Genomic DNA, 22,714 nt, shown 5'->3' with positions numbered 1-22,714 from the left:
CTCTGTGTACTGCATATCTGCTTTGCTACTGTAGGCGTGTTGTCCTTCTTCTAGGAGTTGGACCCTAGTTTTCTCGTGTTAAGTTATTATAGAGGTTTATGTCTGTTCTTTTACTTTTAGGGGAGGGGCACCTTTTTGGATGGAAGTGGATTTCTTTGGTAGAGTGCCCTTGGTCAGAAATGCAACCTCCGTTTGAGTACTGTTCCCATGGAGACAGAAGCTTGACCGTGGTTTACTGTAGATTCTCTAGAATGTTGGTGCTTAGAAGTTGTAGCCTGTACTCGTCTTACTGTTTAAAGATGTCATTTGTTATTTTACCACCTCCATTGGTGTCACCCCTGCCGCCTCACTTCTTGGAAGAGAAAACCCAAGACACGATTACGGGGCTTGCCCAGGGCCTCCTGACCTATGGTTTTCTCCTATGAAAACCCAAGCCTCTGAGCCCCAGGGTCAGGGGTCTTTCTTTCCCCCACTCCACAGGTCCTTCTTGCTGTGTTTATGCGTCCTGAGCACTGGTGATTCGTGCTGACCTCAGCCTTGCCTGTATGTCCTTTGTCACTCCCAAGTTTAGCACAAGAGCCAGACTGGCCCCGTTCAGTCCCTGCCCTGCAGCTTCCTTCCCTGTGACCTTGGTTCCGTCCTTAACTTCTCAGAGCCTCAGTTTTCTCGCCTATGGACTCATCCTCATAACAGCGGGTACTCTGCAGGGTTGTTACAAGGGTTAACTGAAAAGCACATTAAATCGGCAGCAGACACAGCAGGGACTCCGTTAGATGTTAACTGCTTCCCCTGCTGGGAGTGACTTCTTATTTTGAAATTTGCCACTCAAGAGCTTTGGGACAGCGGGAGGAGCTATTTGCCCTCTCTGGGCCTCACTTTCCCACTTGTAAAATGGGGTTAATATAAGCACCCTACCCTGTAGTGTTGGCTTTGAGGATTACATGAGATAATCCATGTAGAGGGCTGTGAACAAGGTCTGGCCAAAATCGGTGTACTCAGTCAAGGTTTGCTGCTGCTGTTACTGAAAAGTAACCTCAGTGAGGACCCCAGGACCTTATACTGTAGACTGTATATTTTCTAGAAAAATATTTTAAGTGATTTTTTTCCCCATTAGTGCGTGGTCACTCCAAAAAAAATTTTTTTTAAAAGGACAAAAAGAAATTAAAATATGTAATTCCACCCAAATGTCAGTATTTGTATGGCTAGCCTAATTTGGGGGATTATATGTATTTCTAAAAACATACCTAGAATAATAATGCACATACTTCTATAGCTCAGCGTCAACAGTAATTTTTCATTTATGCCTCTGACTTCCGGGGTCCACACGTCACTCTGCACCCCTAATTGAATGTGAAAGGACACACTTAGCCTCCTTTCACTGTGTGTGTGGTAATAATAGTATGTGCCTGACTGGTCAATGCTGGAAAAACCCACTGGCCCAAGTGTACATTTTTGGGGGATTCAATTGTTAAAATATAGTAAGGCTTTTTATAATTAGCTTTTTAAAAGGAATCCTTGTGGTGGTAGCTACACGAACCTACATAGATGATAAAATTGTATAGGGCTTTATATTCACATGTGCGTGCACACACACGCACATACAAATGAGTACAAGTAAAACAGAGTAAGATTCATGGACTATGTCAATGCCAGTACCCTGGTTGTGATAAAATTTTGCAAAGTGTCACCACTGCGGGGAACTGGGCAAAGGGTATAAGGGACCCCTGTATCATTTCTTACCTCAAACAATTAGCTTTTTTCAAAATTAAATTTAGTGGGGTGACATTGGTTAATAAAATTATATAGGTTTCAAGTGTACAGTTCTATAATACATCATCTAGTATATATGGCATTGTGTGCTCACCACCCAAAGTCCATTCTCCTTCCGTCACCATATAGTTGATCCCCTTTACCCTCTTCTACCACGTCCCTGCCCCCCTAAAAACATTCGCTTTAAAAATGTTTGTGTAATTTCTGATTAATACAATTCCAAATGAAAAAAAGTGGCTCCGAATCTTGTCCTCTTATGCTAGGGTGACAAAGCGTCATAGGAGTTCAAATGTGGCCCGGTTTCCTTTTTTCTCAGGACAGCAGAGGAGTTGGTCCTTTGAGAGCACGGTGGGTATTAGCTGGTCGTCAATTACAATACAGGTTTCAGCACAGAGGTCTTTTGTAACTGCTGTGGTCTGTTTCTGGTTGATGAAAGGGGTATGCGGATGCTTTCCTATAGGCGAGCTTGACTGGAGGACTCCAGTGTCTTTATCTGCTCTGTTTTGCAGAACATGGCAGCTGTACAGCATGCACACTAACTCCTGTCCACGACGTAGGAATCCTCACTTAAGGGTTTCTTGTGACCTCGAGCTGATGAACTATTTAAAGCAATTAGAGCTGGACTCCATCTCTATCAAATTGAATTCTGGTTTAAACCAACCCTTATAAATCTCCCTTGCCTTTCCCTGACCTGGCAGCTCCGTGGGAGGTGAGGGGAAGGAAAAGTGCTTCAGGCCCTGCATTTCCTTCCAGCAGGCAGACGGGCTCCTGCCCGTAAAGTGCTGGGTGGGGAGAGCCCTGGGAGACTAGCCCCCCGTCTTGGCTCCAGGGCTCTGTGTCGGTTGGGTTTCAGATTTGGAACCAGATTTCAGGTCACCTTCTTAAGCTAGAAAATCATTCCAACAGATCAGATTTCTCTGAGCTCCTTCCCTAGGATGATCTCTACTTGCGTTTAATAAAATATTTAGAGACCTATTGCATTCCACTTGCAGCTAGCCATTAGTAATGCTGCTGAATTTGGCTGAGGAATACACTTCAGGTCCCAGGTGCCTTGCAAGTAACTGAGTGTGGGTCATTGCCAAAGCCGAACTCAGTCTTTGACTCTTACAGAAATATTCTCTGGAGTCATAGTTAAGAAGAGTTACTGAGAAGTTATTATTTAGCCCCAAAGTGTCAGGTTTCAAAAATGTTTATACTTTGGCCCTACGTCCATTTGCATTCACTCCTTCCTCCAAAGAATAAGACCCATGCTACCTTCTTGGTGTTCGTTGAACTGCAAATCGATTCCTTGCCATTGATTTAAAATAAAACGACCCTAAGATTTTTCAGCAGACTCAAGTCTTCCTTCATTACACACGCTTTTTCTCCAATGGAAGGGAGAACAAAGACACACAGTCTGAAAATGGCAGACGTGCAGCGTCTCATGAGCACAGGAAATTATATATGTAATGAAATATTGTTCGTGTGTGTATGTATATAGCAGTAATAGTAAGGAGTATTGTTGGTGTGGATCAAACAAAAACACTCTACCACCCTCGTTTTCGTGGTATGGAAACTGGTTGCACAGTCTTAGCATTTAGGCTATTTTGGGGAGCGAGTAGGGTGCTGTGCCCCCCAAATTATGAAATTATCGGCTAAGACTGTTGCTTAATAATTATACCAATAGCGGCTTCCTGAAGGATCCCACCCTGTCCACATGGTTGAGTCTCTGGTGAGATCCTGTAGGTCTCTCTGATAATTGGTGTCTGCACTGCTGACCCATTTCAGTTGGCTGAACTTATGAGGCCAGACCCCTTTCCACTCCAGCGCCTTACTCCCAGCGCCACCTCTAAGTATGTCACACACACAGAACATCAAAGCTTTGCAGGGATTAGCAGTCATTCCGATCCCTTCATCCTCCCCCCTCAAAGCTTGGGATTCTTCCCTGGAACTGGAAAATGAAACCAAGTGGTGCTGAGTCCACGGTGGGTTGAACTCAGCTGAAACAACCACCCTTGTGCTACTTTCATAGAAGTGTCATTTGTTTGGCAGGTTTGTGGTTTCATCAGTGGTTTCATGGTCACTTTTATTTCTTGCAGTTTTATGTGCTGAAAGAGTTGGCCAGATGACTAAGACATATAATGACATTGATGCTGTCACTCGCCTTCTTGAGGAGGTAAGTGTTTTGGGGGAGGGCCAAGAGTTGCTTATAATCGACCCATTATAAAGCATATTGATTGAAGCATACATTATTGTCTATCTCGGTGAAGAATCTCAGAAATTGGGCCTTCTTGGGGTACAATTCAGTAGCTTTACTTTTTGAACTGGTACCTATGTTGGTCGTTGTAGCTGTACCTTTGTACAAGGTATTAATGACAAAATCGGATAGCATTGAAATACTTGATAGAACACCCAGTGTTAAGATATTTTTAAAAAACTTAAAAATCTTTAAAAATCTTGTTAGGATATATTTTAAGTGTATCCAGAAAATATCAGAAAAATATGTCATTACCCATATTTGTAATGTTTTGGGTTTTGGAGGGTTTTTTGCTTGTTTACTTACATCAGGTTAAGGGGATATTATTATGCAGTGTCAGCATGGAGATAACCAAAATAAGCATGGCAAGAAAAACTTAGGAAACTTGCTTAGGATTAGATGAGCTGCTGGTATTTTACACACCATGGTTTTGTTGAGTTCTTCTCAGCAGTCTGTTGGCAATTGAGAATCACAAAGGTATGAAGGCCTGTAGAAACAGAAGTATAATACGTATGTCCCCATGCCTAGAACAGGCCAGAACATGGTGGGTTCTTAGTAAGTATTTATTGAATAAGTACCCATCTTTAAACATTGTCTCCCCCAAATCAGGCCTTAAAAGCACAGGTGCTAACTTTTAGACCCTTGTTTCTGCTCTAGTATCGAGAATGACTTTGGGTCATGTGATCATTCATTAGCCTTTCTCCAGGAAAACAATAGAAGGATGAGGGAGACACAGAAATCATTGTCACTTCAGCCAGTGGTAGGACAAGGTTGAAACACAGAACCAAGCAGGAGTGGTGGGACCCAGAGTTTTGGGGGGTATCTTTTTACCCCATTACTTATGTCTCTTTCTTCCTGTGTTTTTCCCTTCTGCACATCAAGCATTCTCACACCTGTTCTGAGGGCTGGAGCCTTCCAATTGCCTCTGAGATCCGGAGGGCTCACCTGCCCTGCAACCTACTCCCCGTCCCCTCTGTCAGATGGCCACCCACTGAGAGACCCAGTTGTGTTGAGTGGGGGCAGGAGCTGGGTCCCGCCTGACCACCTGCATGTCATAGAAGTTATAAACTCCTCAGCCCCAAAGAAGTGATATGAGGTTTTTTGGCTGTGACAGGACTGTTGGTGAGGCATTTGAGGGCACAGGCCTCTGGTGGCGCTATAGGTGCCACCATCTTGGCAGCGGCGTTAGCCATGTAGGAGGCTGGCTTGGTTGGCACCACCACCGACTTTTGAAAATGCTTTATTACGGACCCCTTCCCGCTGTGTCCATTGCCCCCAAGAAAGCCACTGCTCTCCAGATCTTGCAATGTTTCCAGCGCCCACTCCTCACCCGATTCCCAGTTAGTCCTCAAGTGTTCTGGGGGGTCCTATTTCCACACCTTTCTTTTTACTTCAGGGCCACCACTCCAGCTCCTGAATCCTCAGCAGTGAGAGTTTAGTTTCTCTCCGCTCAAATCTTTCCGCAGCTGACCCTGTTCCAAGCCCCCTGGAATCCCCTTGCCCTTTTCCTGACACTTAGAACTCCTCGAGGTGGCAAGTCAGAGCCACACACACTTGGTCACGTTCTCAAACCTCCTCTTACTCAGCACGGGGGACCTGCCACCGGCTCACCCACTCTTCACTTTGTGTACCATTTAGTCACCTCTATCATTTCCTGGCTTTGAGTGTTGTGCGGCAGGGCTCATGGGGTCCTTTGAAGCTGTCACCATCACCACGGCCCCAGGTGGTGCCCCCACCAAGCCCAGAGCACAGGAGTCATTCATTCATCCAACTGGATTGGTTAGAAACCAAGGTGGGGGATGATTTCCTGTGGGGTGATTTCCTTGTTCCTTTTAATCTTGGAAATGAGGGGCCTTTGATAATTTTCTGCCTCTGTTGTCATCCTTATTAATAGTAAGGCTGAAATTTTACTGAGAGCTATGTGTTGTCCATGTGTCATCTCATTAATTCGACAGTAGCTCTCAGGAAGAGCTGCCACTGTTTGTTTCCGCATTCTACAGTGAAGGGACCTGAATCTGAGAGGACCGAAGATGCCCAAGATGGCATGGCTGCTTTCCAGCCCAGTCCCCTAATTGCAGCGCGTGTGGTGACTATTCCTTTTGACTGTCGTGCTTACTGCCCTGTATGTTTAGTTTTGGAGAGTATGCTTAGTTGATTGTCAGTGGGACATTTTTACTTTAAAAACGTGAACTGGTAATATTGTTTATGGGGTGCTGCCTCCCGGAGTGTCCACTGCCCGCATTCTTGGCTCCTGCTGAGTTAGAGCTGGCCGCCCTGGGTTCTGCCTCCGCAGGCAAGTCCGGCTGCACTTGGATGTGCGAGGATCGCTTCCAAAGCAGCCTAGGACTCTAGTCCCTTTTGCAGATGCTGGTTAAAAATACTTCACTTCCCACCAGCTAATTTCCTCAGTAAATGTCACTGTATAAAGAGTATGCTATTGTCTTTTTTAAAACTTGAGTTACTAAAAAGAATACCTATGGGGTAATTTTTCAGGTGGCTCTGTTGCGCCTTGTTTTCTTTTTAGTGGCTCATCATGGCAGTGGTCGGCGTGTATCTGTGTGTTTTCCATGTGCCATTCTTCTCCTTGTCCTGATAAGAATCGCAGCTGAGTCACTGCCTTTCTTTGGAAAAAGGCGGGTTTCCTGATTAACATCTAACTGCTCCAGTCATGTGACAGTTGTACTGGGCTATGCTTTTCTTGGCTTTCGTTCCGTTTCCTCCCGTCATGATCCTTTGCTTTGCTTTGCACGCCTGCCACACGCAGGTGGGATGCTGGGGGCATTTGCATAGGAAGCCAAAGCACAGCCCACGGCCAGCGTGGAGTTAGCGTCTGAGTTTAAGGGGAAGAGGAGACAGCAGCTTGCCCAGGCTTGCTCTGTCAGAATCTACCTTCGGACAGAGCTTGCCTCTTGCCCAGTGACGGAGAGGGTTATTCCGAGGGCCCCTTAGTCACACTTTTTATCCTGAAACTGGTGAATGAGATGAGTCAGCTGCTAAGCGTGGGAGGCAGGCAGCTCTCCAGCTCTAGGGGTTGTGTCAGCAGCACAAGTGTTCATTGGTAAAAGGACCTGAGACACAAGTCACAGTCTTTTTAAACAGAGCATGTCGGCAAAGAGGAAGTGAGCAGAGTTAGAATTGAGTAGTTCCACCTGGCCACATTTCCCCGAGGAATAAAAGAGCCAGTTCTCTTAATAGCTTATTTCCAAGGCCCTAAATTATTTATTTGTAGTCTTTTATTCTCACTGTAGTTTAATCCAGTGGTCATTTCCTAGCTGTTTTCCTGGTTTTAGAAGGTAACGTTTATCAGATGCTGGCTGGTTGTAAGAAATGGGAGTTTTTTTCATTCTTGTAATTCTTTAAGAGAAACCCAACCTGCTAGTCACGTAGTAAAGAAACAACAGAGACACTATGATAAATTTTTTGTTTAGTTTTTTCATTTCATCCATAAGTACTTTTCCTCTAAGGTCTTGCTTCCCCCTCACCACCCCCAGCAGAGAGTTGTTTTTATGTGACTGTAAAGATTAGATTTTCGGTGTAGACAAGGTGAGAGCTCCCTTGTCGGTGGGGCAAAGAAGGTGAGGTTTGGAGTGTCATGGGCGAAGGCAAGAGGGTGGCTTGTTGAGTGTGCCCGTTCCACTGGTTTCATTTCCCCTTCCTGTCTCCTGTTCCTCTTGGGTTCTGGCCTCTGTGTGCAGGGGGCAACCTTCAGCATTCTTCACGTGCCCCAGCAGTGCCTTTCCCAGCTGGTCCTCATTATTATAATTTTTGCTTGACTTGTTTGCAGGGGAACCTGCACGTAAAATGTGGCTAAGGCATAGCAAATGACTGCCTGTTGGAACTCAGCAGCTTGAATGTATGGGGAACAAACTTTTCCTCTACCCTCAAGGTTCTTCTGGCTGGTCTACTAATCAGATAGACATGAGACAGATCGGCCAGAGAAAATAACCAAATTTAATAATACATACATACATAGGGGAACACCACATAAATGAGAGACTCAGAGACCCCACATGCATGAGAGGTTCAGAGATAGAAATGAAACGTAGGTGTATACGACATTCTGAGCTAGGGGTGTGGAAAGGTGCCCTGGGAGCTGCAAAGGGTCGTTGGAGGACGGTAAGAGCAGATGCTTAGTAAATAGAAGTTTGTCCTGCCCTATGGACAGGTCAAAATAGGTTATTTCTGATAATCTCTTATTATGGGCAAGGTCCCTAATTCAAGTTCTTCTAGGTAAATTAAGGGAGAGGCAGAAGTTTCTGTTGAGCCCTCCAGTAACACTAACTTTGCCTATAGCTCAAAACAACCTGTGTATCACAGAGGCACATCTTGGAGAGACTCATTCTGAACCCCCATTGTTGCATGACAGCAACGCAGAACGGTGAGCCAGCAAACCGGTGGGCATTGAGCCCCTGCTGGGCACCCAGTTTGAGAACTTGTTCTAGCAGAGAAATTTAGTAGACTTGCGTGAGCTTGGTGGAGACCACAATTCCAAAAGGAAGTGGACACTGGTATTGCAGTTTTGACTGAGTGTTAGCCCGCTGAAACCACTTGGACTGGAGGCTGAGTGTGAGTCGGTCTCTAGAGAGATAGGTATGCAAGTTCCTCCAGGTACCAAATAAGCACAAATTGTGGGAATGAGCTGAAGGTATTTTATGGCTTACTTGATGTGACACCCAGCTGGCCCCTGGGACAGTGGTGACTGCAGATTTTAGGACTGTCGAAAACCTAGGGGAGAGAGACCGTCATCTGTGAATGACAGAGAGCCAAATCCCTGACAAATCCAGAGTCTTCCCAAACTGTACTTTGACCTCCAGTAATTCAGTGAAACATCTGTGATAAGCAAAGGGAGGGTGAGCTGCTGTCGCAGGGAATATTTCGGTGGGTGTGTAAGAAGTTATTATAGAAATAAAAGCTGCTGATGTGTGTGGGGTTTTTTTGTTTGGTTGGTTGATTCTTTTTTTTGTTTTTGTTTTTTTATCGTACAAGTCAATGAATCATAAAGCTAGAAGATTTTTTTCAAGGGTATGTCAGCTCCCTCCCCTCTACCCTACTCCATCTAATAGATGAGGAAACCAGGTCCAGAGATGTTAAATCAGAACCCAAACTCTCACAGTTTCAGAGTGGGACGAGGGTTCGCCTGGAGAACTTAAACTTTGGACCAGTACTCGCTGCAAGAGACTTATCTTAGGCTGTGACTCAGTTAGTCACATAAGTAAATGTATGACAAACGAAAACTTTAAATGTAAAATAGTACCCTTGTCATGTGGAATGAATGCACTTTGGTATTTCAGTTCTGTGCTGTAGAATTTCATTTAAAACAAAACGTCAGTTGCCGTTACTAAAGTGATTCTCAGCCTGCTAATGGGTTGTAACCTGCCTTTGGAAGAAACTAATCTAGAGTGCACCGGATTCTTGTTTTGTGGAAGCCATTGACCTGACACCTCATAGTTAGTTAATGGTAGTTCATCAGAAGCGAGGGCTCCACCCCAGGTTTTGTTTTTTGCTTTTACCTTAAAGATAAAAGGCCTTTCAAAATGAGAGGCAACAAGCATTTATTTGAGATTAAAAAAAAGAATGGCTATTTGGGAAGCATCGATTCAGACAAAAGCCCAAATAATGTTCCAATTAGGAGACAAAGGCAAGGGGTATTTATGAGAAAGAGAAGGGGAACAATTGCTACAGAAGGAAGGCATTTCTATCGGTGCAGAACACGAACTCAGTGATGTTGATTCCAAAAAGTGTGTTTTATTTTCAGTCCGATAGTCTTCAGCCTGGTGGTCATAATATCTGCTTTCTTGTTATCCTTGCAAACTTTTCTTTGGGGCACAAGGTTGCTTTAGGCTCAGCCCAAAAGTTATTTTGCCCTGTTTTCATATTCCAAAGGTTTGAGGCATAAGACGTGTAAGGCAGTTCCTTTGACATGGCAGCTCGGCTCCATTTTAAAGTGGCTCCGTTTATATTATTTTTCTTAACAGCTACATGTTCCCATTTGTCTGCTTCTTACACCAGGTGAACAGAATAATTAGCATAGGTGCCTAAAATAGTTTCGTTTTCCAGAGTTCTCCTCCCCTGGCCCAACCCCCACCTAAAAGTGACGAACAACTGTGATGGTGGCTGCCCCACATCTCCACGGTCAGGGGACATCTTTGCTCCCATCAAGGCAGCTGTACCTTTCTACAGCACTGCAGATTTTCCTCTGTGGACTGCTCTGCTCTAAGTGATGTCATCAGCTGAACAGAAAATTCTGTGTCTTGAACACGTCTTTGTCTCTGAAGTGGGGCCACTGTATGCGTTCTCTCTCCATTTTGAAAGTATTTGTTTTAAATAAAGGCGAAGGAGCCTCCCATTAAGTAAAAGAAGCCTGTTATGTATTGTATTTCAGAGTAACTTGAAACATTTTTTGTGTGTCAGAGGAGGCAGGTATAAGGAACTCAGTGAATTCCAGCTTAACGCGTGCTAACGAGGCTGCAGGCCGCGTCCCTGTGTGAGCTCTTGGCTGTGTCCTAAGAGCACTTTGAACGTCTGGATTCATTGACTCATCCAGCAAATAGTCACCAAGTGTTTCCTTGTGCTGGGCTCTGGCGATACAATACCCAGCCCTCAGGTCTCCGTGGAGACAGGTGATCAAATGACTAATACGAATACCAAAACCAGTTGCAGAGAAATGGTTTTGGAAGCAGGTTTTCCTGGTGGAACACAGACTAATTTTTATGCGATGTTTAAGGCTCCCTATTGTTGCTTGACGTTCGGTTAATGCCTGCGCACACGTGGGCAGAGCGTCCCCCTCTGTGAACGGGTATCAAATGCTGGTAAATTAGTAATCCCTTGTTATTTCTAAATGCCCTTGTTTTTCTCCATTGACCCGGAGCACTGTTGGCTCCTTCAGGAAGCCCGGGTGTTTTGAATCTCTGCTCTCGCTTCTGCCTTTCTTAGAAAGAGCGGGATTTAGAGTTGGCTGCTCGGATTGGCCAGTCGTTGTTGAAGAAGAACAAGACCCTCACCGAGAGGAACGAGCTGCTGGAGGAGCAAGTGGAACACATCAGGGAGGAGGTGAGCAGCTGGCGCAAAGGCTGGGGCACCACAGGCATCGTCAAAGAAGCTGATGTCACAGGGTCCCATTCGGAGAGCGCCCCCCAAGGGCACGCCCAAGCCCTGAGCCCAGAGCTGCCTGTTCCGGAGTGGTCCGGACACAGAATGCTGCCTGCCTGCAGCTCCTTCTGTTCACTCCTTCTGCCAGTGTAGGCGGGCTCGCCAACGGTGGGAAAAGCTCACACTTAGTAGGCCCACAGTGTCGTGTCCCATGGCAGGCCTGGGTGTGTTGGACCAACCACAATCTCTGTCCTCCAAGAGTCCAGATCACGTGGGCTGAGAAAAATAACTGAGCACTTGGCCAAAGCGCAGGCAGGCTGATACAACCTGAGTCCGGTGGGCAGCGTAGTAAGCCAGCCATGGCACATTCATCATTACGGTATAATTTTGCGTTTGTAAAACCAAAAAAATAGCCTTGTTGTTTTCATGAGAGAAACCCCGTTATTTTCATGACATGAATCTTGGGTATTAGATACGTGTGGTGAGAGGAGGGGCTGAAAGTCGAAGGCTTATCTTAAGAGGCTGAGATTTTGGAGGAGCAACACTGGTTTTCTGGAAGGGCTGGGGTGTGGGCAGCAGGAGGAAGGATCTAGGGAGTCCCACGGAGCTGCTAGAACGAGGATGATGGGCTTGGAGCCAGGCCCCACTCTGTAACTTCTTTCCATCATCCTGTTCTTCTAGCCGTGAACTCTAAGTGTGAGGACTTTCATTGGATTTCTTTCTTCTCATTTCTTCTGCCTTATTTTCTATCAGAAGCTTTCTTAGTGGGAGGGGGTTGCCCTTATTCATGTCCCTAAGCTGTCTTCAAACTTTTTCCTCCTTAAAGCTATCCCCATCTGGGTGTAATAATAGTTTTAATACGATGAAATAGAGTTGCTACTGTACACCGGTATGAAAAGTTTTAATCCCGGGCTTTCTTTAAAAGATGATAAGGTAGTATATGCTTATGTTCTTCTAGAAATAAAGTTAACCCCTGCTGCCCCCTGCCCCCGCAACCCCTGGCATCATGACCCGAACCCCACTTCTCTCAGGTACTAAAGCATGCCAGGGCAATCCGGCCCCCTTCTCAGCCCCTTTTGTGCAGATGGACATGCCACCAGGAACCAGTAAACGGTCACCCATCACCTCTCATATGCTGTGTCTCCATGTTACTGCATTGCTTGGGGTTTCCTCACCGCACACAAAGACCATCCTACTCTTTGGGAGTGGAAATGCCTTTTCCCCCCGCTTGGAAAAGCTTTGAACTTGAAAACTATAATATGTCCCCCTTTGGCACCTCATTAAATTATCAGTCTCGGTGTTGAAGCTAAAGCCTGCATGCACATCAAACTGTCTCCTCTGTGGGTATCATAATATATTCACTGCATTGTGTAAGAAAGGTGGGATACACCGCAGACCCTAAATGAAATTAGAAACAAGAAAGAATTCAAACAGAATTGCAATTCTCGCTTACAGCACTAGTTCCCTGTCTATCTGCACTGAATGGCAGAAGGGCAGGGGAAAAATTTTATGGCCCAGGTTTATTTATTTTAAACCTTCCGTATAAATCAGCGTGATTTGCAGAACTATGCTAGCAGAGCAGTGTCGGTAGGGCCAGTTCCTGATAGTTGCCTCTTCTTGCTGTATCTGAAATTCCTATCTTGCAACCATTGATTACAGAGCACTGTCGCCAAGCTTGGCCAGGAGACCTGCGAGGGTGAAGTAGTCACAGGGTGGGGCTGTGAGTTTTTCCAAGCACGACAAGCTGTATAGTAGCTGCCCACCCAGAGCCGGCATCTCCAAGGCCCTGGTCCCTGGTGGGATTTTCTTTCAGCAAAAGCTAATGGCCTTGTCTTGCATTTGGTAACATGATCCATTTCTCTGACCATTTGCCCAGCTGGTCATCTGGCTACTTGCAAAGCCCATATGCTGTCTTGTGCCCCTCCCCCAACATCATTCTAGAACCTTCTAGTCCCCTCCCACCTCTTCTCTGTGCCAAAGTAAAAATTATAAACTTAGGCAGAGGGATTTCTGCCCCAAAAGTAATTCATTGTGTTTTTCTTAAGTGGGATCAAACTCAGCCATTTGTTTTCTTTGCATAGCACAAAATCAGTTATATGCCTTCACTTTTAATGAGGAATTTTTTTAAATGGTGTCCCCAAGCAGTCGGTGTTTGAGCACTCTTGGGGATGTCGTCACGTTTGGGAAGTGAACGCCGGCCTCCCCGGCTCTGGTTTTCGCAGGTGTCTCAACTCCGGCACGAGCTGTCCATGAAGGATGAGCTGCTTCAGTTCTACACCAGCGCCGCCGAGGAGAGCGAGCCCGAGTCTGCGTGCTCCACCCCGTAAGTCACCAGGACCGGCCGCACAAGCCGGCCGCCATCCCTGGCCTTGGAGTGGCCTGGGCAGGGTCGCCTTCTCCAGCAAGCAATGCAGGTCCACTGCTCTCAGCATCCTCCAGACCAGGCATCGCCCAGTGCCTCACACAGATTGATTTAACTCTTTTAGTGGGACATAGAACGACAGGTCTTTTCAGTTTTCCTCTTACGGGGTCTCCTTGCTCATTTGTCAGGTTAGATTGATTTGGCCTGGCATGTTCATGGGGCATAGGGCGGACTCTGCTCTTGGGGGAGACACAGGATTCTGAGCCAGGGGTGCTGTGGCGGGGCCATGACAGAAGGTGTCGGTGCTTTGCTGAGAGTTGGCAGAGCCTCCTGTTAGGGGCATGAACTCTAGAGCCCAATGTTCTGAGTTCAGTTTTCGGCTCTGGGGCTTACTAGCTGGGTGCTCTTGGCCAACTTACTTAACCTCTCTGTGCTTGTTTCTTCGTTTGTAAAATTGGGGTGATCGTAGTACTCAGTTCATAGCGTTATGAGCATTAATACATGTAGAGGACTTAAGACAGTTCTCGGCACGTAGAAGCCCATTGTAAGTATTAAATGAGTTCCCAGGCATTCCGGAATTGTGTAGGCTTCAAGGAGAGCTGATATCCGCCAAATGCTGAGGTGATGTGGCAACTGCAAAGTGTGGATGAAGGGTTGGGATGTGAGTCTGAAGTAGTGGTGAGCCCGTGTCAGCAGATGCTGTTCCTGGGTAGTGAGGGAGCCACCTGAGGGGTCCTCGTCACGCCTGCTGGGTTCATGACTCTCCTGGTAGGAATCAGGAGTGCCTCCCTGTGGGGTGCCCGGTGGGGGAGGAAAGCGTCTCTCCCTAGAAAGTGATTGTACTTTCTCCCCCAGGTTGAAGAGAAATGAGTCATCTTCCTCAGTCCAGAATTACTTTCACCTGGATTCTCTTCAAAAGAAGCTAAAGGACCTTGAAGAGGAAAACGTCGTACTTCGATCCGAGGTGAAGTGTGCACCCTGCTCTTGTCCCCTTTGGAAGGGTGGTGGCCCCGTCTGCCTTATCTGGCAAGAGTAGCCAGGGTTACGGTGCCATTCTCAAAGGTGACAGTCTGTGGAACAACCGCCTGAACCATAGCTCACAGCCGTCCCGAGTGCCTGGCAGGCATGCCTCACTTGTGTGCTGGGCGCTGCCTCCCAGGGTAGCATGCGCCATCGGGGCTGGGGCAGACCGACTGGTGAATGGATGGGCAAGGCTGGCACACCCGTCTTCCTTCACAGTTAGGGCAAAAGCTCCCGCAGTGGGGTCTTTCCATGGTGTTCTCCAGCTCTGACAGAGACAGGACTTGGAGGACTGGGGTGAAGGCCATTCTGTCATTGCAGATCAGATACTCTAAAGAAATAGTATCCAAGAACTTGGAGACATACTTCCTAGACAGTTAACTAAACAAGGTTGCGCTTAGGCAACTTGGGAAGTCATGCCTTGGACTGTTTCTGATTGGCCAGGCATTACACTAGGTACTTTGCCTGCATTATTTTTTAAAATCTTCCCAACAAGCCTGGGTGCTGGTGACTTTGATTCTCACTGACAGTGGGAAAACCAGGACCCAGGCTGCTAGATGTTTTAGTTCCCCAAGGTTGCGCAAGTTAGCGAATGACAAAACCAGCATTTGCAAGTCTCTGGGACTCACATTATTTCCCTTCAGCCACTGTCCTTGTCTACACACACTGATGCAGACAGATTCCATGCTTTTGGTTTTCAGTATCAGGCCCTTCCTTGGTTTGTCAAGTGTGAGCTGCATGCCCACCTGGGCTGGCCCAGTGCTCCCAAAGGCCCTCCAATGGGACAGACCACCTGTCACCTTGAACTTGCCCACATGTTGGAAAGAGCCTCACGTCTGGACTTAACAAGACACTCTGAGGCATGAGGAAAGGGTCATGTTCTCCTAGACCTCACCTCTTCCAGCCCCTCGTTCACTGATGGGTTGGTTGCCCAAACTCTCTCTCTGCCAGCCAGTGGCTGAGCCAAGACTTCAGCTCAGTGCTCCCAACTCTGAGTCTAGTGCTGCCACTTCCAGCATCTGCCCCAGGCACACAGCAAGCGGTCCCTCTGTCAGAGTCCCCACCTAAAACAAGCTGAGGGAATCTGATCCCAGCCACAGATTCCGGCTATTCCCCCTCGATTTTCAGGAGGGTATAGTGTCTCTCTGGGGTCAGAACCTGAGAGCTCAGAGATACCTTCTTCCCACCTTTTTAGCCAGGAGCAAGCTCTACAGAGGCCTGAAATAGCTCCTGGGTGTCTGAATTTTAATGCTTTCATATCATGCCTTGTTTTTGCTCAGCTGAATACAACAGGTTTAACTCCCACTCAGAACCTCACAGGACAGTGCCCAGCACGCAGTAGGCAACTGAAAGTGGATATCCTGCGAATGCCTGCGGTAGGCAATGCTGTGTCCTAGGCACTGTTGGGGTCACAGAGGGGTTTGTGGCTATGCACCCGGACAGATACAAATGAATAAACAGACCGACTGGACACAGTGGTGGCTCATACCGAGTTTTAGTGCCCGCGGGGGTGGGGCGGGATAGCTCTTGAGCACGTTGCTTTGTGTGGCGCCCTCTAGTGGTACACATTTTCAGCTTTGAGAATCAGATTCATGAAGCAGGGGACTCAGACTGCCTTTCTGGATTTGAGGGTACAGTGGGTAACAGGTGGGAAGATGCTGAAGGGCGGTTTCCCAGGCCCAGGTTAGCCCTTGCTCCATGCCCCAGCCTTGATTGCCCTATCAGCCCCGGTGTGAGTGCCGGGTCTCTGACCTGGGCCTTGTCCACAGGCCTGCCAGCTGAAGACGGAGACCATCACCTACGAAGAGAAGGAACAGCAGCTGGTGAACGACTGCGTGAAGGAGCTGAGTATGTCCCTGGCCCTGTCGCCCCACTCCTAGTACCTCTTTTTCCTCTCTGCATCTACCATCTGTAAGACCAGACAGATTTGCTTCCCCCTGACAAAAATACAGTGTCTCTGCCAGCCTGGGCTCAGTAGCATTTCTCTTAAAACTAGAGGCCTCCCTGCTCTTGTGTGTGGCAATCCACATCCTGATGTATGAGAAACTGGGTGCTCGGTTGTCAGGCATACGTTGTCTCAATTTCTCACTGACACGAATATTTAATTTTAGTGTTGGCTTTCAGTGTTGGAACATTGGAATTATTTAATGGCTAAGTGAGACCCAGCTTCAGGGTCCTGTGTTGAAAATGTGTTGGAAAAAGTGCTTCCTAGTACTTTGATACATGAAAGGTGAGGCAAGAGTTCTCAGCGTCACACGTACGTACTTCTTTCTGGCCTCATTATAAGTTTACAGTTAAGATCAGACAAAGGGGTAAACAGAATATTTTGAGCTTCAGCAAAACACTAAGTAAATGAAACACGTTCTATGCTCAAATCTAGTAAAATGAGTTATGGCTCTGAATGTAGGTTGAAAACATCCGAGGGGATTGTTTTGTGCATGGTGATGGTTCCTTTCTAGAACAGGGTCTACAGCAGGGGTTCTTGGTAATGATGTGGATCTGTTCATGTGTGGAAAGTGGGGATGCGGCCAGACGCACCTTCGTATTGGTGTGGTACCCCCGGCTGACTCCTGAAGCCTGCCTGACTGCCTGTGGGGAGGAACCTTGGTCAGCGGGGTCGGGCCCCTACACTGCTCCTGGGAGCCACAACTGGGGGGCCGGGTTCCCTCTCCTAACAGACTGAGCCCAAGGAAGGCACTTTGCTTCACTTCACCGTAGAGCAAAATGGGAATCCTAAATTCCTTCTGATTCATGTACCTTCTTCTCTCCCGGCTCCCGCCACCCAGCCCCTACCCCACGTCTTGTAATAAAGACCTTTCTTGTACAAAACACAAATAAACCGTTCTCTCTTGGGCTGCACGTCGGGCTTCCTGACTTACTCTTGTGACTGTTCCTTCTTGGTCAAAGGGGACGCCAACGTGCAGATTGCGAGCATCTCAGAGGAACTGGCTAAGAAGACCGAAGATGCTGCTCGCCAGCAAGAGGAGATCACACACCTGCTATCGCAAATAGTTGATTTGCAAAAGAAGGCAAAAGCGGTAAGGCTTCTGTTTCTCTGGCTAGTACAGAAAGGGCCTCTCTGAGATCGCCAAGGGCACCTTTCTTAATGAAGTCTCTTAATTTGTAGAGTGGTCTTAGGATGAAAGTAGGGATAAGTGTGATACTATTGCATCCACTAAGCTTTTTCTCCAAAGGGGCAGCACAAAAATATGAAACCACGTGGCACAGTCTTTGGAGGGTAGGTGCTGTAGATATGGAGTTTGGGGATTTAACTTACAAATCATTGCCTAGTATTTGTTTTCATGCAGCGCATCTGGTATATTCTGCAGCAGAACGGTATCCCCTTTAAATTTAAGATGAAGCAGCAGAAAACAATTTCGTTTCCCATGCTGGGCCTTTGCTAGAAGCATGAGGGGAAATGCTTCCGGAGAGCAGCTGTGATCCTGGAGGGTCGGACTGAGGGTGGACTACGGAGAAAGAATATGGATGTAGGAAAGACTGCCTTCAAAACTGTATAAAAGATGAGCTTTTACTCCAGCAGAAGATGAAAGCCCCTTTGTAGAAGTGTGATAGGATCATAATGGACCCAGTAATAGGAGGGGAAAAGTTAGACTTTTCTAAGTATCTCCAAAGAGAAGCTGATTTCCCTTTGCCCCGTTGCAGTGTGCAGTGGAAAATGAAGAACTGGTCCAGCACCTGGGGGCTGCTAAGGATGCCCAGCGACAGCTCACGGCCGAGGTGAGTGGTTCCCCCTCATTTCATCAGGGCCCCCACTTCCAGTTAGGGGGCATCAGCCTCCCTCTGACTGGCTGTGGGTCGTGTCCACCTTAACAATCATTTTTATATTGACTCGAATGTCATTTTTACTCCTTAACAAATTCCTGCTGATGCTGTTTCTGGTTGTGAGTACGTGGGAGGCTGAGCTGTTCTGCAGCCCGGAGCCTGGTGTGCCCAGCCTCCCGGTAAACGTTCCAATAAGAGATGACACAGAGCACACCCATTCCCAGACAGCCTTGAAACGACGGTGTCACGATTTGCTCTCCCATTCGGTTAAAGATGTTTTTAATCTCCCTTGCCCCTGGTTAGGATTTTGGGTGATTTCTGAGTCTGTAAGCCTGCCCCACGTGAAAGAAAAGCTGAGCCCGGAGGACTGTTGGGCGTCTGGCCTCAGACCACAGAGTGCGGGGCCTGTGTCTTTCTGGCTGTGTGGACGGGTGGGTTTGTACCCAGTGTTCAGGAGATTCTGACCCTCGCACTTCCCTGGTCCCCGGCAGCTGCGTGAGCTGGAGGACAAGTACGCCGAGTGTATGGAGATGCTTCACGAGGCACAGGAGGAGCTCAAGAACCTTCGCAACAAGACCGTGCCCAACGCCACGTCCCGGCGCTACCACTCGCTGGGCCTGTTTCCCATGGTGCGTGCTGCTTGCTTCCTGACACCCCCCTTCCCACCCCTCTTCCCACGAGCAGGGGGGCTCATGGTAGGAGGCAGGGCTGGAGTTGAACCTGTGCAGGTAGCTTCTCATTCTGCAGCTTGGATCTGGATTCGAGCTGAGGGCTCCTGAGCCCAGCAGGTGACCCCCTTAACTGCGTGAGACAAATTGGTTCTCCATTTTCTGTCTCTCTGAGTCTGTTGTCTTTCCTCCTCCCACTCTTACGAGAGAAATTTCGTAGGAGCTCGATTTCGTAGGAACCTCAGAAAGTTGGAAGACGTTATCTGTACATTATTTTTTCCTGACCTTAAGAGAATGTGTGCTATTTTGGCCTCGCAAGTGCATTCCAGAATTCTTCAATTGCCCGTATGGTTCTGCTGGCTCTTTGTATGCGTATTAGGCGTTCTGATAGCTTTCAGTATCTATGTTCTGAAAAAATGTTTCCCTCTGTGCTGGGTGTGGCATTTTTATATTTTTCATATTATTTCTCCGCAACCTTATTCGTTTAGCCCTGGCCTGATTTGTTTGCTCTTTGGGCTTAAGGGAACATGGCTGAGAAGGGGATTTTCTAGGAGGTTAACCCTGCTCTGTACTTGCTGTAGTTCCATTTTGCTGGTTATTTCCCTGTACCTTGGTGAGCTTGCTCCTTTTAATTCTGTCAGACCAAAGCCCCTTGGAGGTGGGGACTGTGTCTTATTTGCAATTTTCTTCCTTCCCTCTCTCTACTACCCTACACCTAGCACAGCACTGGGAAGGTTGTAGAATTGTAGATGCTTCGTAGATATTCGATTTGGATGGGTGAGTGAACAGACGGAAGAACAGACGACCAAGAATGTTTATATTTAAGGCTCTATTTTCATGCTGTGGTGAAACACCAAGTACTCTCTGAGGAGAGAACCTTTGAGAGGCACTCCTATGAATGAGACAGGAGCGGATGGCTGTGTAAATGTTTGTGACACTCGGTCCCTTCCAAATTTGGCTTTTCCTGAGGGCTCTTTCCTTTCACCTCACCCCTTGTTGTCTGGTCCACTTTTCCTCAGTTATGACCTCTTTTTCTTCGTTGCTTTCGTGCATCCAAGTCAGGCTCGAGCTCTCTTTCTCTCTCTACTTGACTGAAATCTAATTAAACCAAAAACAATGATACATAACATGAATAGTCAGCTTTCCAAGCTGCAGAGTAGTGATCCAGTAAGTAGTACCAGGAATCTCAGCGAAGAACATTCTGACCCAGATTCCTCAATCTAGAGCTGACTACCCTCAGCTCACAGACTGGCCTGTGCCCCTTGCATTAGTTCTCCTCCTTCCGGGATTCTCCTCTGGGCACAGCCATCTCCTGGGGGGCCACCTTATTTCCTGTGCACTAGGATTTACCCCACGCTGCATTCCCCACTCTGAAGGACAGACCTGTATTTTAAAATGTAAACCATTGCATGAGAAAAGTTAAATTGAACATCTGCATTTGGGTTTCTTCGGGAGAGATTTTTCAGCTTTCACATTTGCGGAGGAAAAGCTCATGTCTGGCACAGCTCTGTTTTTGAAGGTGTCTGTTTTTCAAGTGCATTATTCATTAAAGGTATTTAAATCAATTTAACTTAAATCAATTAAAATTAAATGCAATTAAGAACTCAGTTCCTCCGTCACACGGGCCACATTTCAAGGGCTCGACGGCCCCCTGTGGCTGGTGGCCCCCACACTGGCCAGCGCGGACAGAGACCCTTCCCATTATCGCAGGAAGTTCTGTGGGTGGAGGGATTTAGCCTTTCCCTGCAGGTTGTCCAATATGGGCGTCCTCCTCTGAGACCTCAGCAGGTGCTTTTCTACACACACCCTGATTCTGTTGGCAGACATGTGAGGACTGTGTGTTAGGCTCTACCTCCCACGATGCGGAGTGGCGGGCAGTTCAGAACCCTGGGTGAGCCAAAGGGTTAGTGGACCCTGGAGACGGAGAGGACAGTAACTTAGGCCTCATGAGCTTGGTGGGCGATGGAAATTCGTCCATCTCTGTTCTGAACACAGTCTTCTCTCCGCCCTGTAAGTTCTCTGCCTCTCCTGTGGCCACAGTGGCAGCCCCGTGGTCGGGCCAAGGGAACATAGGGTTTGCTTTCAGACCCTTAGCTGCCTGGAAGCAAAAGGGTTTTACACTCAGGGCCCGTGGGTGCCCGCTGCGTTCAGCACCTGCCCCGATTATTGCTCAGCCAGGGTCTCTGACAATGTCAAATGCCGTCAATCTTGTGAGAAGTCTGAGGGCATTTCAGGCCTCAGTTTACCCTTCGATGGCTAGCCTGGCCGCGTGCCTCTTCTGGAGATAGCATTTGAGTTGCCGCTCACGCGTGTGTCTTCTGGCTTTTCCCAGGACTCCTTGGCAGCCGAGATCGAGGGAACGATGCGCAAGGAGCTGCAGTTGGAAGAGCCTGACTCTCCAGACATCGCGTACGGCCTCACTTCTAAGCTTCCCGGAGACCACCTCGTGACCTGTGATGGTCCAAACAAGCAGTGTTTGGGCCTTCCGCAGCTTAAGTCCAGATTGAGGGAAATAATCCAGCTGATAACATCCCACCAGCGCTTCCTATTAGGTTTTAAAGATATAGTGTGAACTTGCAGAAAGTTGGGCGAGGAGAGATGTGTTTCCCACCTCCCTGTAACACCACCACTCATTTTTATCTTTCAATGGAAAACATTACTGTTTAAATTCTTAACATCTGTTAGGAAAAAGGAACGACAGGATATGAGATACAGAGGACTCTTCAGGGGTGTGAGCAAGGCTTCCATTTCCTTCCCGGATCCACTGAGGGATCTCGTCCTCTGCGGTCTCTTTTCCTAACTCAAGACCGTGCTCATGGCCTGCCCTGAGGTGTTTATAAGGAACCTGTGGATCCAGTGTTATCCTGTTTTCTCTGTACCCAAACCCCTCCAACAGAACTGACACGGGATCCTGGGGAGTGCCCAGTGTCCCTGAGCCCTGGCACACGTGTGTGGCCCTCGGCATCCCAGGAAGAAGTGGCCACTATAGAAACAGGCCTACTTTTTGTCTCCTTGAAAGGGTACAAATGAGCATCGAAGTCTGTGGTTCTGCCCTTAGAGACAGCAGTTTCTTTAAAAAAAAAAAAAAATCATCTGGTGTTTATCATCTCATTATAGACGTTTAAGACTAACTTTCAGTCTTACTTGTTTTGTATACCGCCATGTGCTGCGTAATGACATTTGGGTCAACGACGGACCATATAGACGACATTGGTCCCATAAGATTATAATGGAGCTGAAAAATTCCTCCTGCCTAGTGATGTCGTGGCTGTCGTGACGTCATAATGCAACGCGTGACGTCATAATGCAACGCGTGACATGCATTTGTGGGGATGCTGGTATCAACAAACCCACTGTGCTGCCAGTCGTATAAAAGTACAGCACATACAATTACGTACAGTACATGATACTTGGTAGTGATAATAGACGATTAGGTTATTGGTTTATGCGCTTACTACACAATACTTTGTCATTTTGGAGTATACGCTTTCTACGTACAAAAATAACAGCAAGCTGTAAAACACTGTGCTGAGTTCTACCAGCAGTAGCCTCATACATCGCCTATTGACTGCGTCTCTTAATTGCATCATGTCCCCTTGTGCTTGATTTAATCTTGTGTTTTGTGCAGTTCACATGCTGTCCAGGCTTATCAGCTAGCAGCAGTAAGCTATCCCATACAGCCTCGGTGTGTAGCAGGCTGCACCATCCAGGTTTGTGTAAGTGCACTGTATGATGTTTGCGCAACGATGAAATCACTTGATGATCCATTTCTTAGAACATATCCCC

At 47.3% G+C, this 22,714-nt stretch overlaps 1 protein-coding gene across 11 annotated transcripts in view; it reads left to right on the top strand.

Moving 5' to 3' along the window:
* Positions 1–22,714, top strand: part of TRAK1 (trafficking kinesin protein 1) — a 110,983-nt gene that overhangs the window by 64,547 nt on the left and 23,722 nt on the right. For all 11 annotated transcript variants that reach the window (XM_033132085.1, XM_033132078.1, XM_033132082.1 and 8 more), the window contains 9 exons: positions 3,849–3,925; positions 10,940–11,056; positions 13,318–13,418; positions 14,313–14,421; positions 16,247–16,325; positions 17,385–17,515; positions 18,141–18,215; positions 18,752–18,889; positions 21,261–21,337. In XM_033132085.1, the coding sequence (XP_032987976.1) occupies positions 3,875–3,925; positions 10,940–11,056; positions 13,318–13,418; positions 14,313–14,421; positions 16,247–16,325; positions 17,385–17,515; positions 18,141–18,215; positions 18,752–18,889; positions 21,261–21,337 (878 nt within the window). In that variant the 5' untranslated portion in view covers positions 3,849–3,874. The remainder of the gene's footprint in view (positions 1–3,848; positions 3,926–10,939; positions 11,057–13,317; positions 13,419–14,312; positions 14,422–16,246; positions 16,326–17,384; positions 17,516–18,140; positions 18,216–18,751; positions 18,890–21,260; positions 21,338–22,714) is intronic.

This window comes from Rhinolophus ferrumequinum, chromosome 17 (assembly GCF_004115265.2).
Source record: "Rhinolophus ferrumequinum isolate MPI-CBG mRhiFer1 chromosome 17, mRhiFer1_v1.p, whole genome shotgun sequence".
NCBI lineage: Eukaryota > Metazoa > Chordata > Mammalia > Chiroptera > Rhinolophidae > Rhinolophus > Rhinolophus ferrumequinum.
Note: the sequence above shows the minus strand (reverse complement) of the source record. Positions and strands in the feature narration are given on the sequence as shown.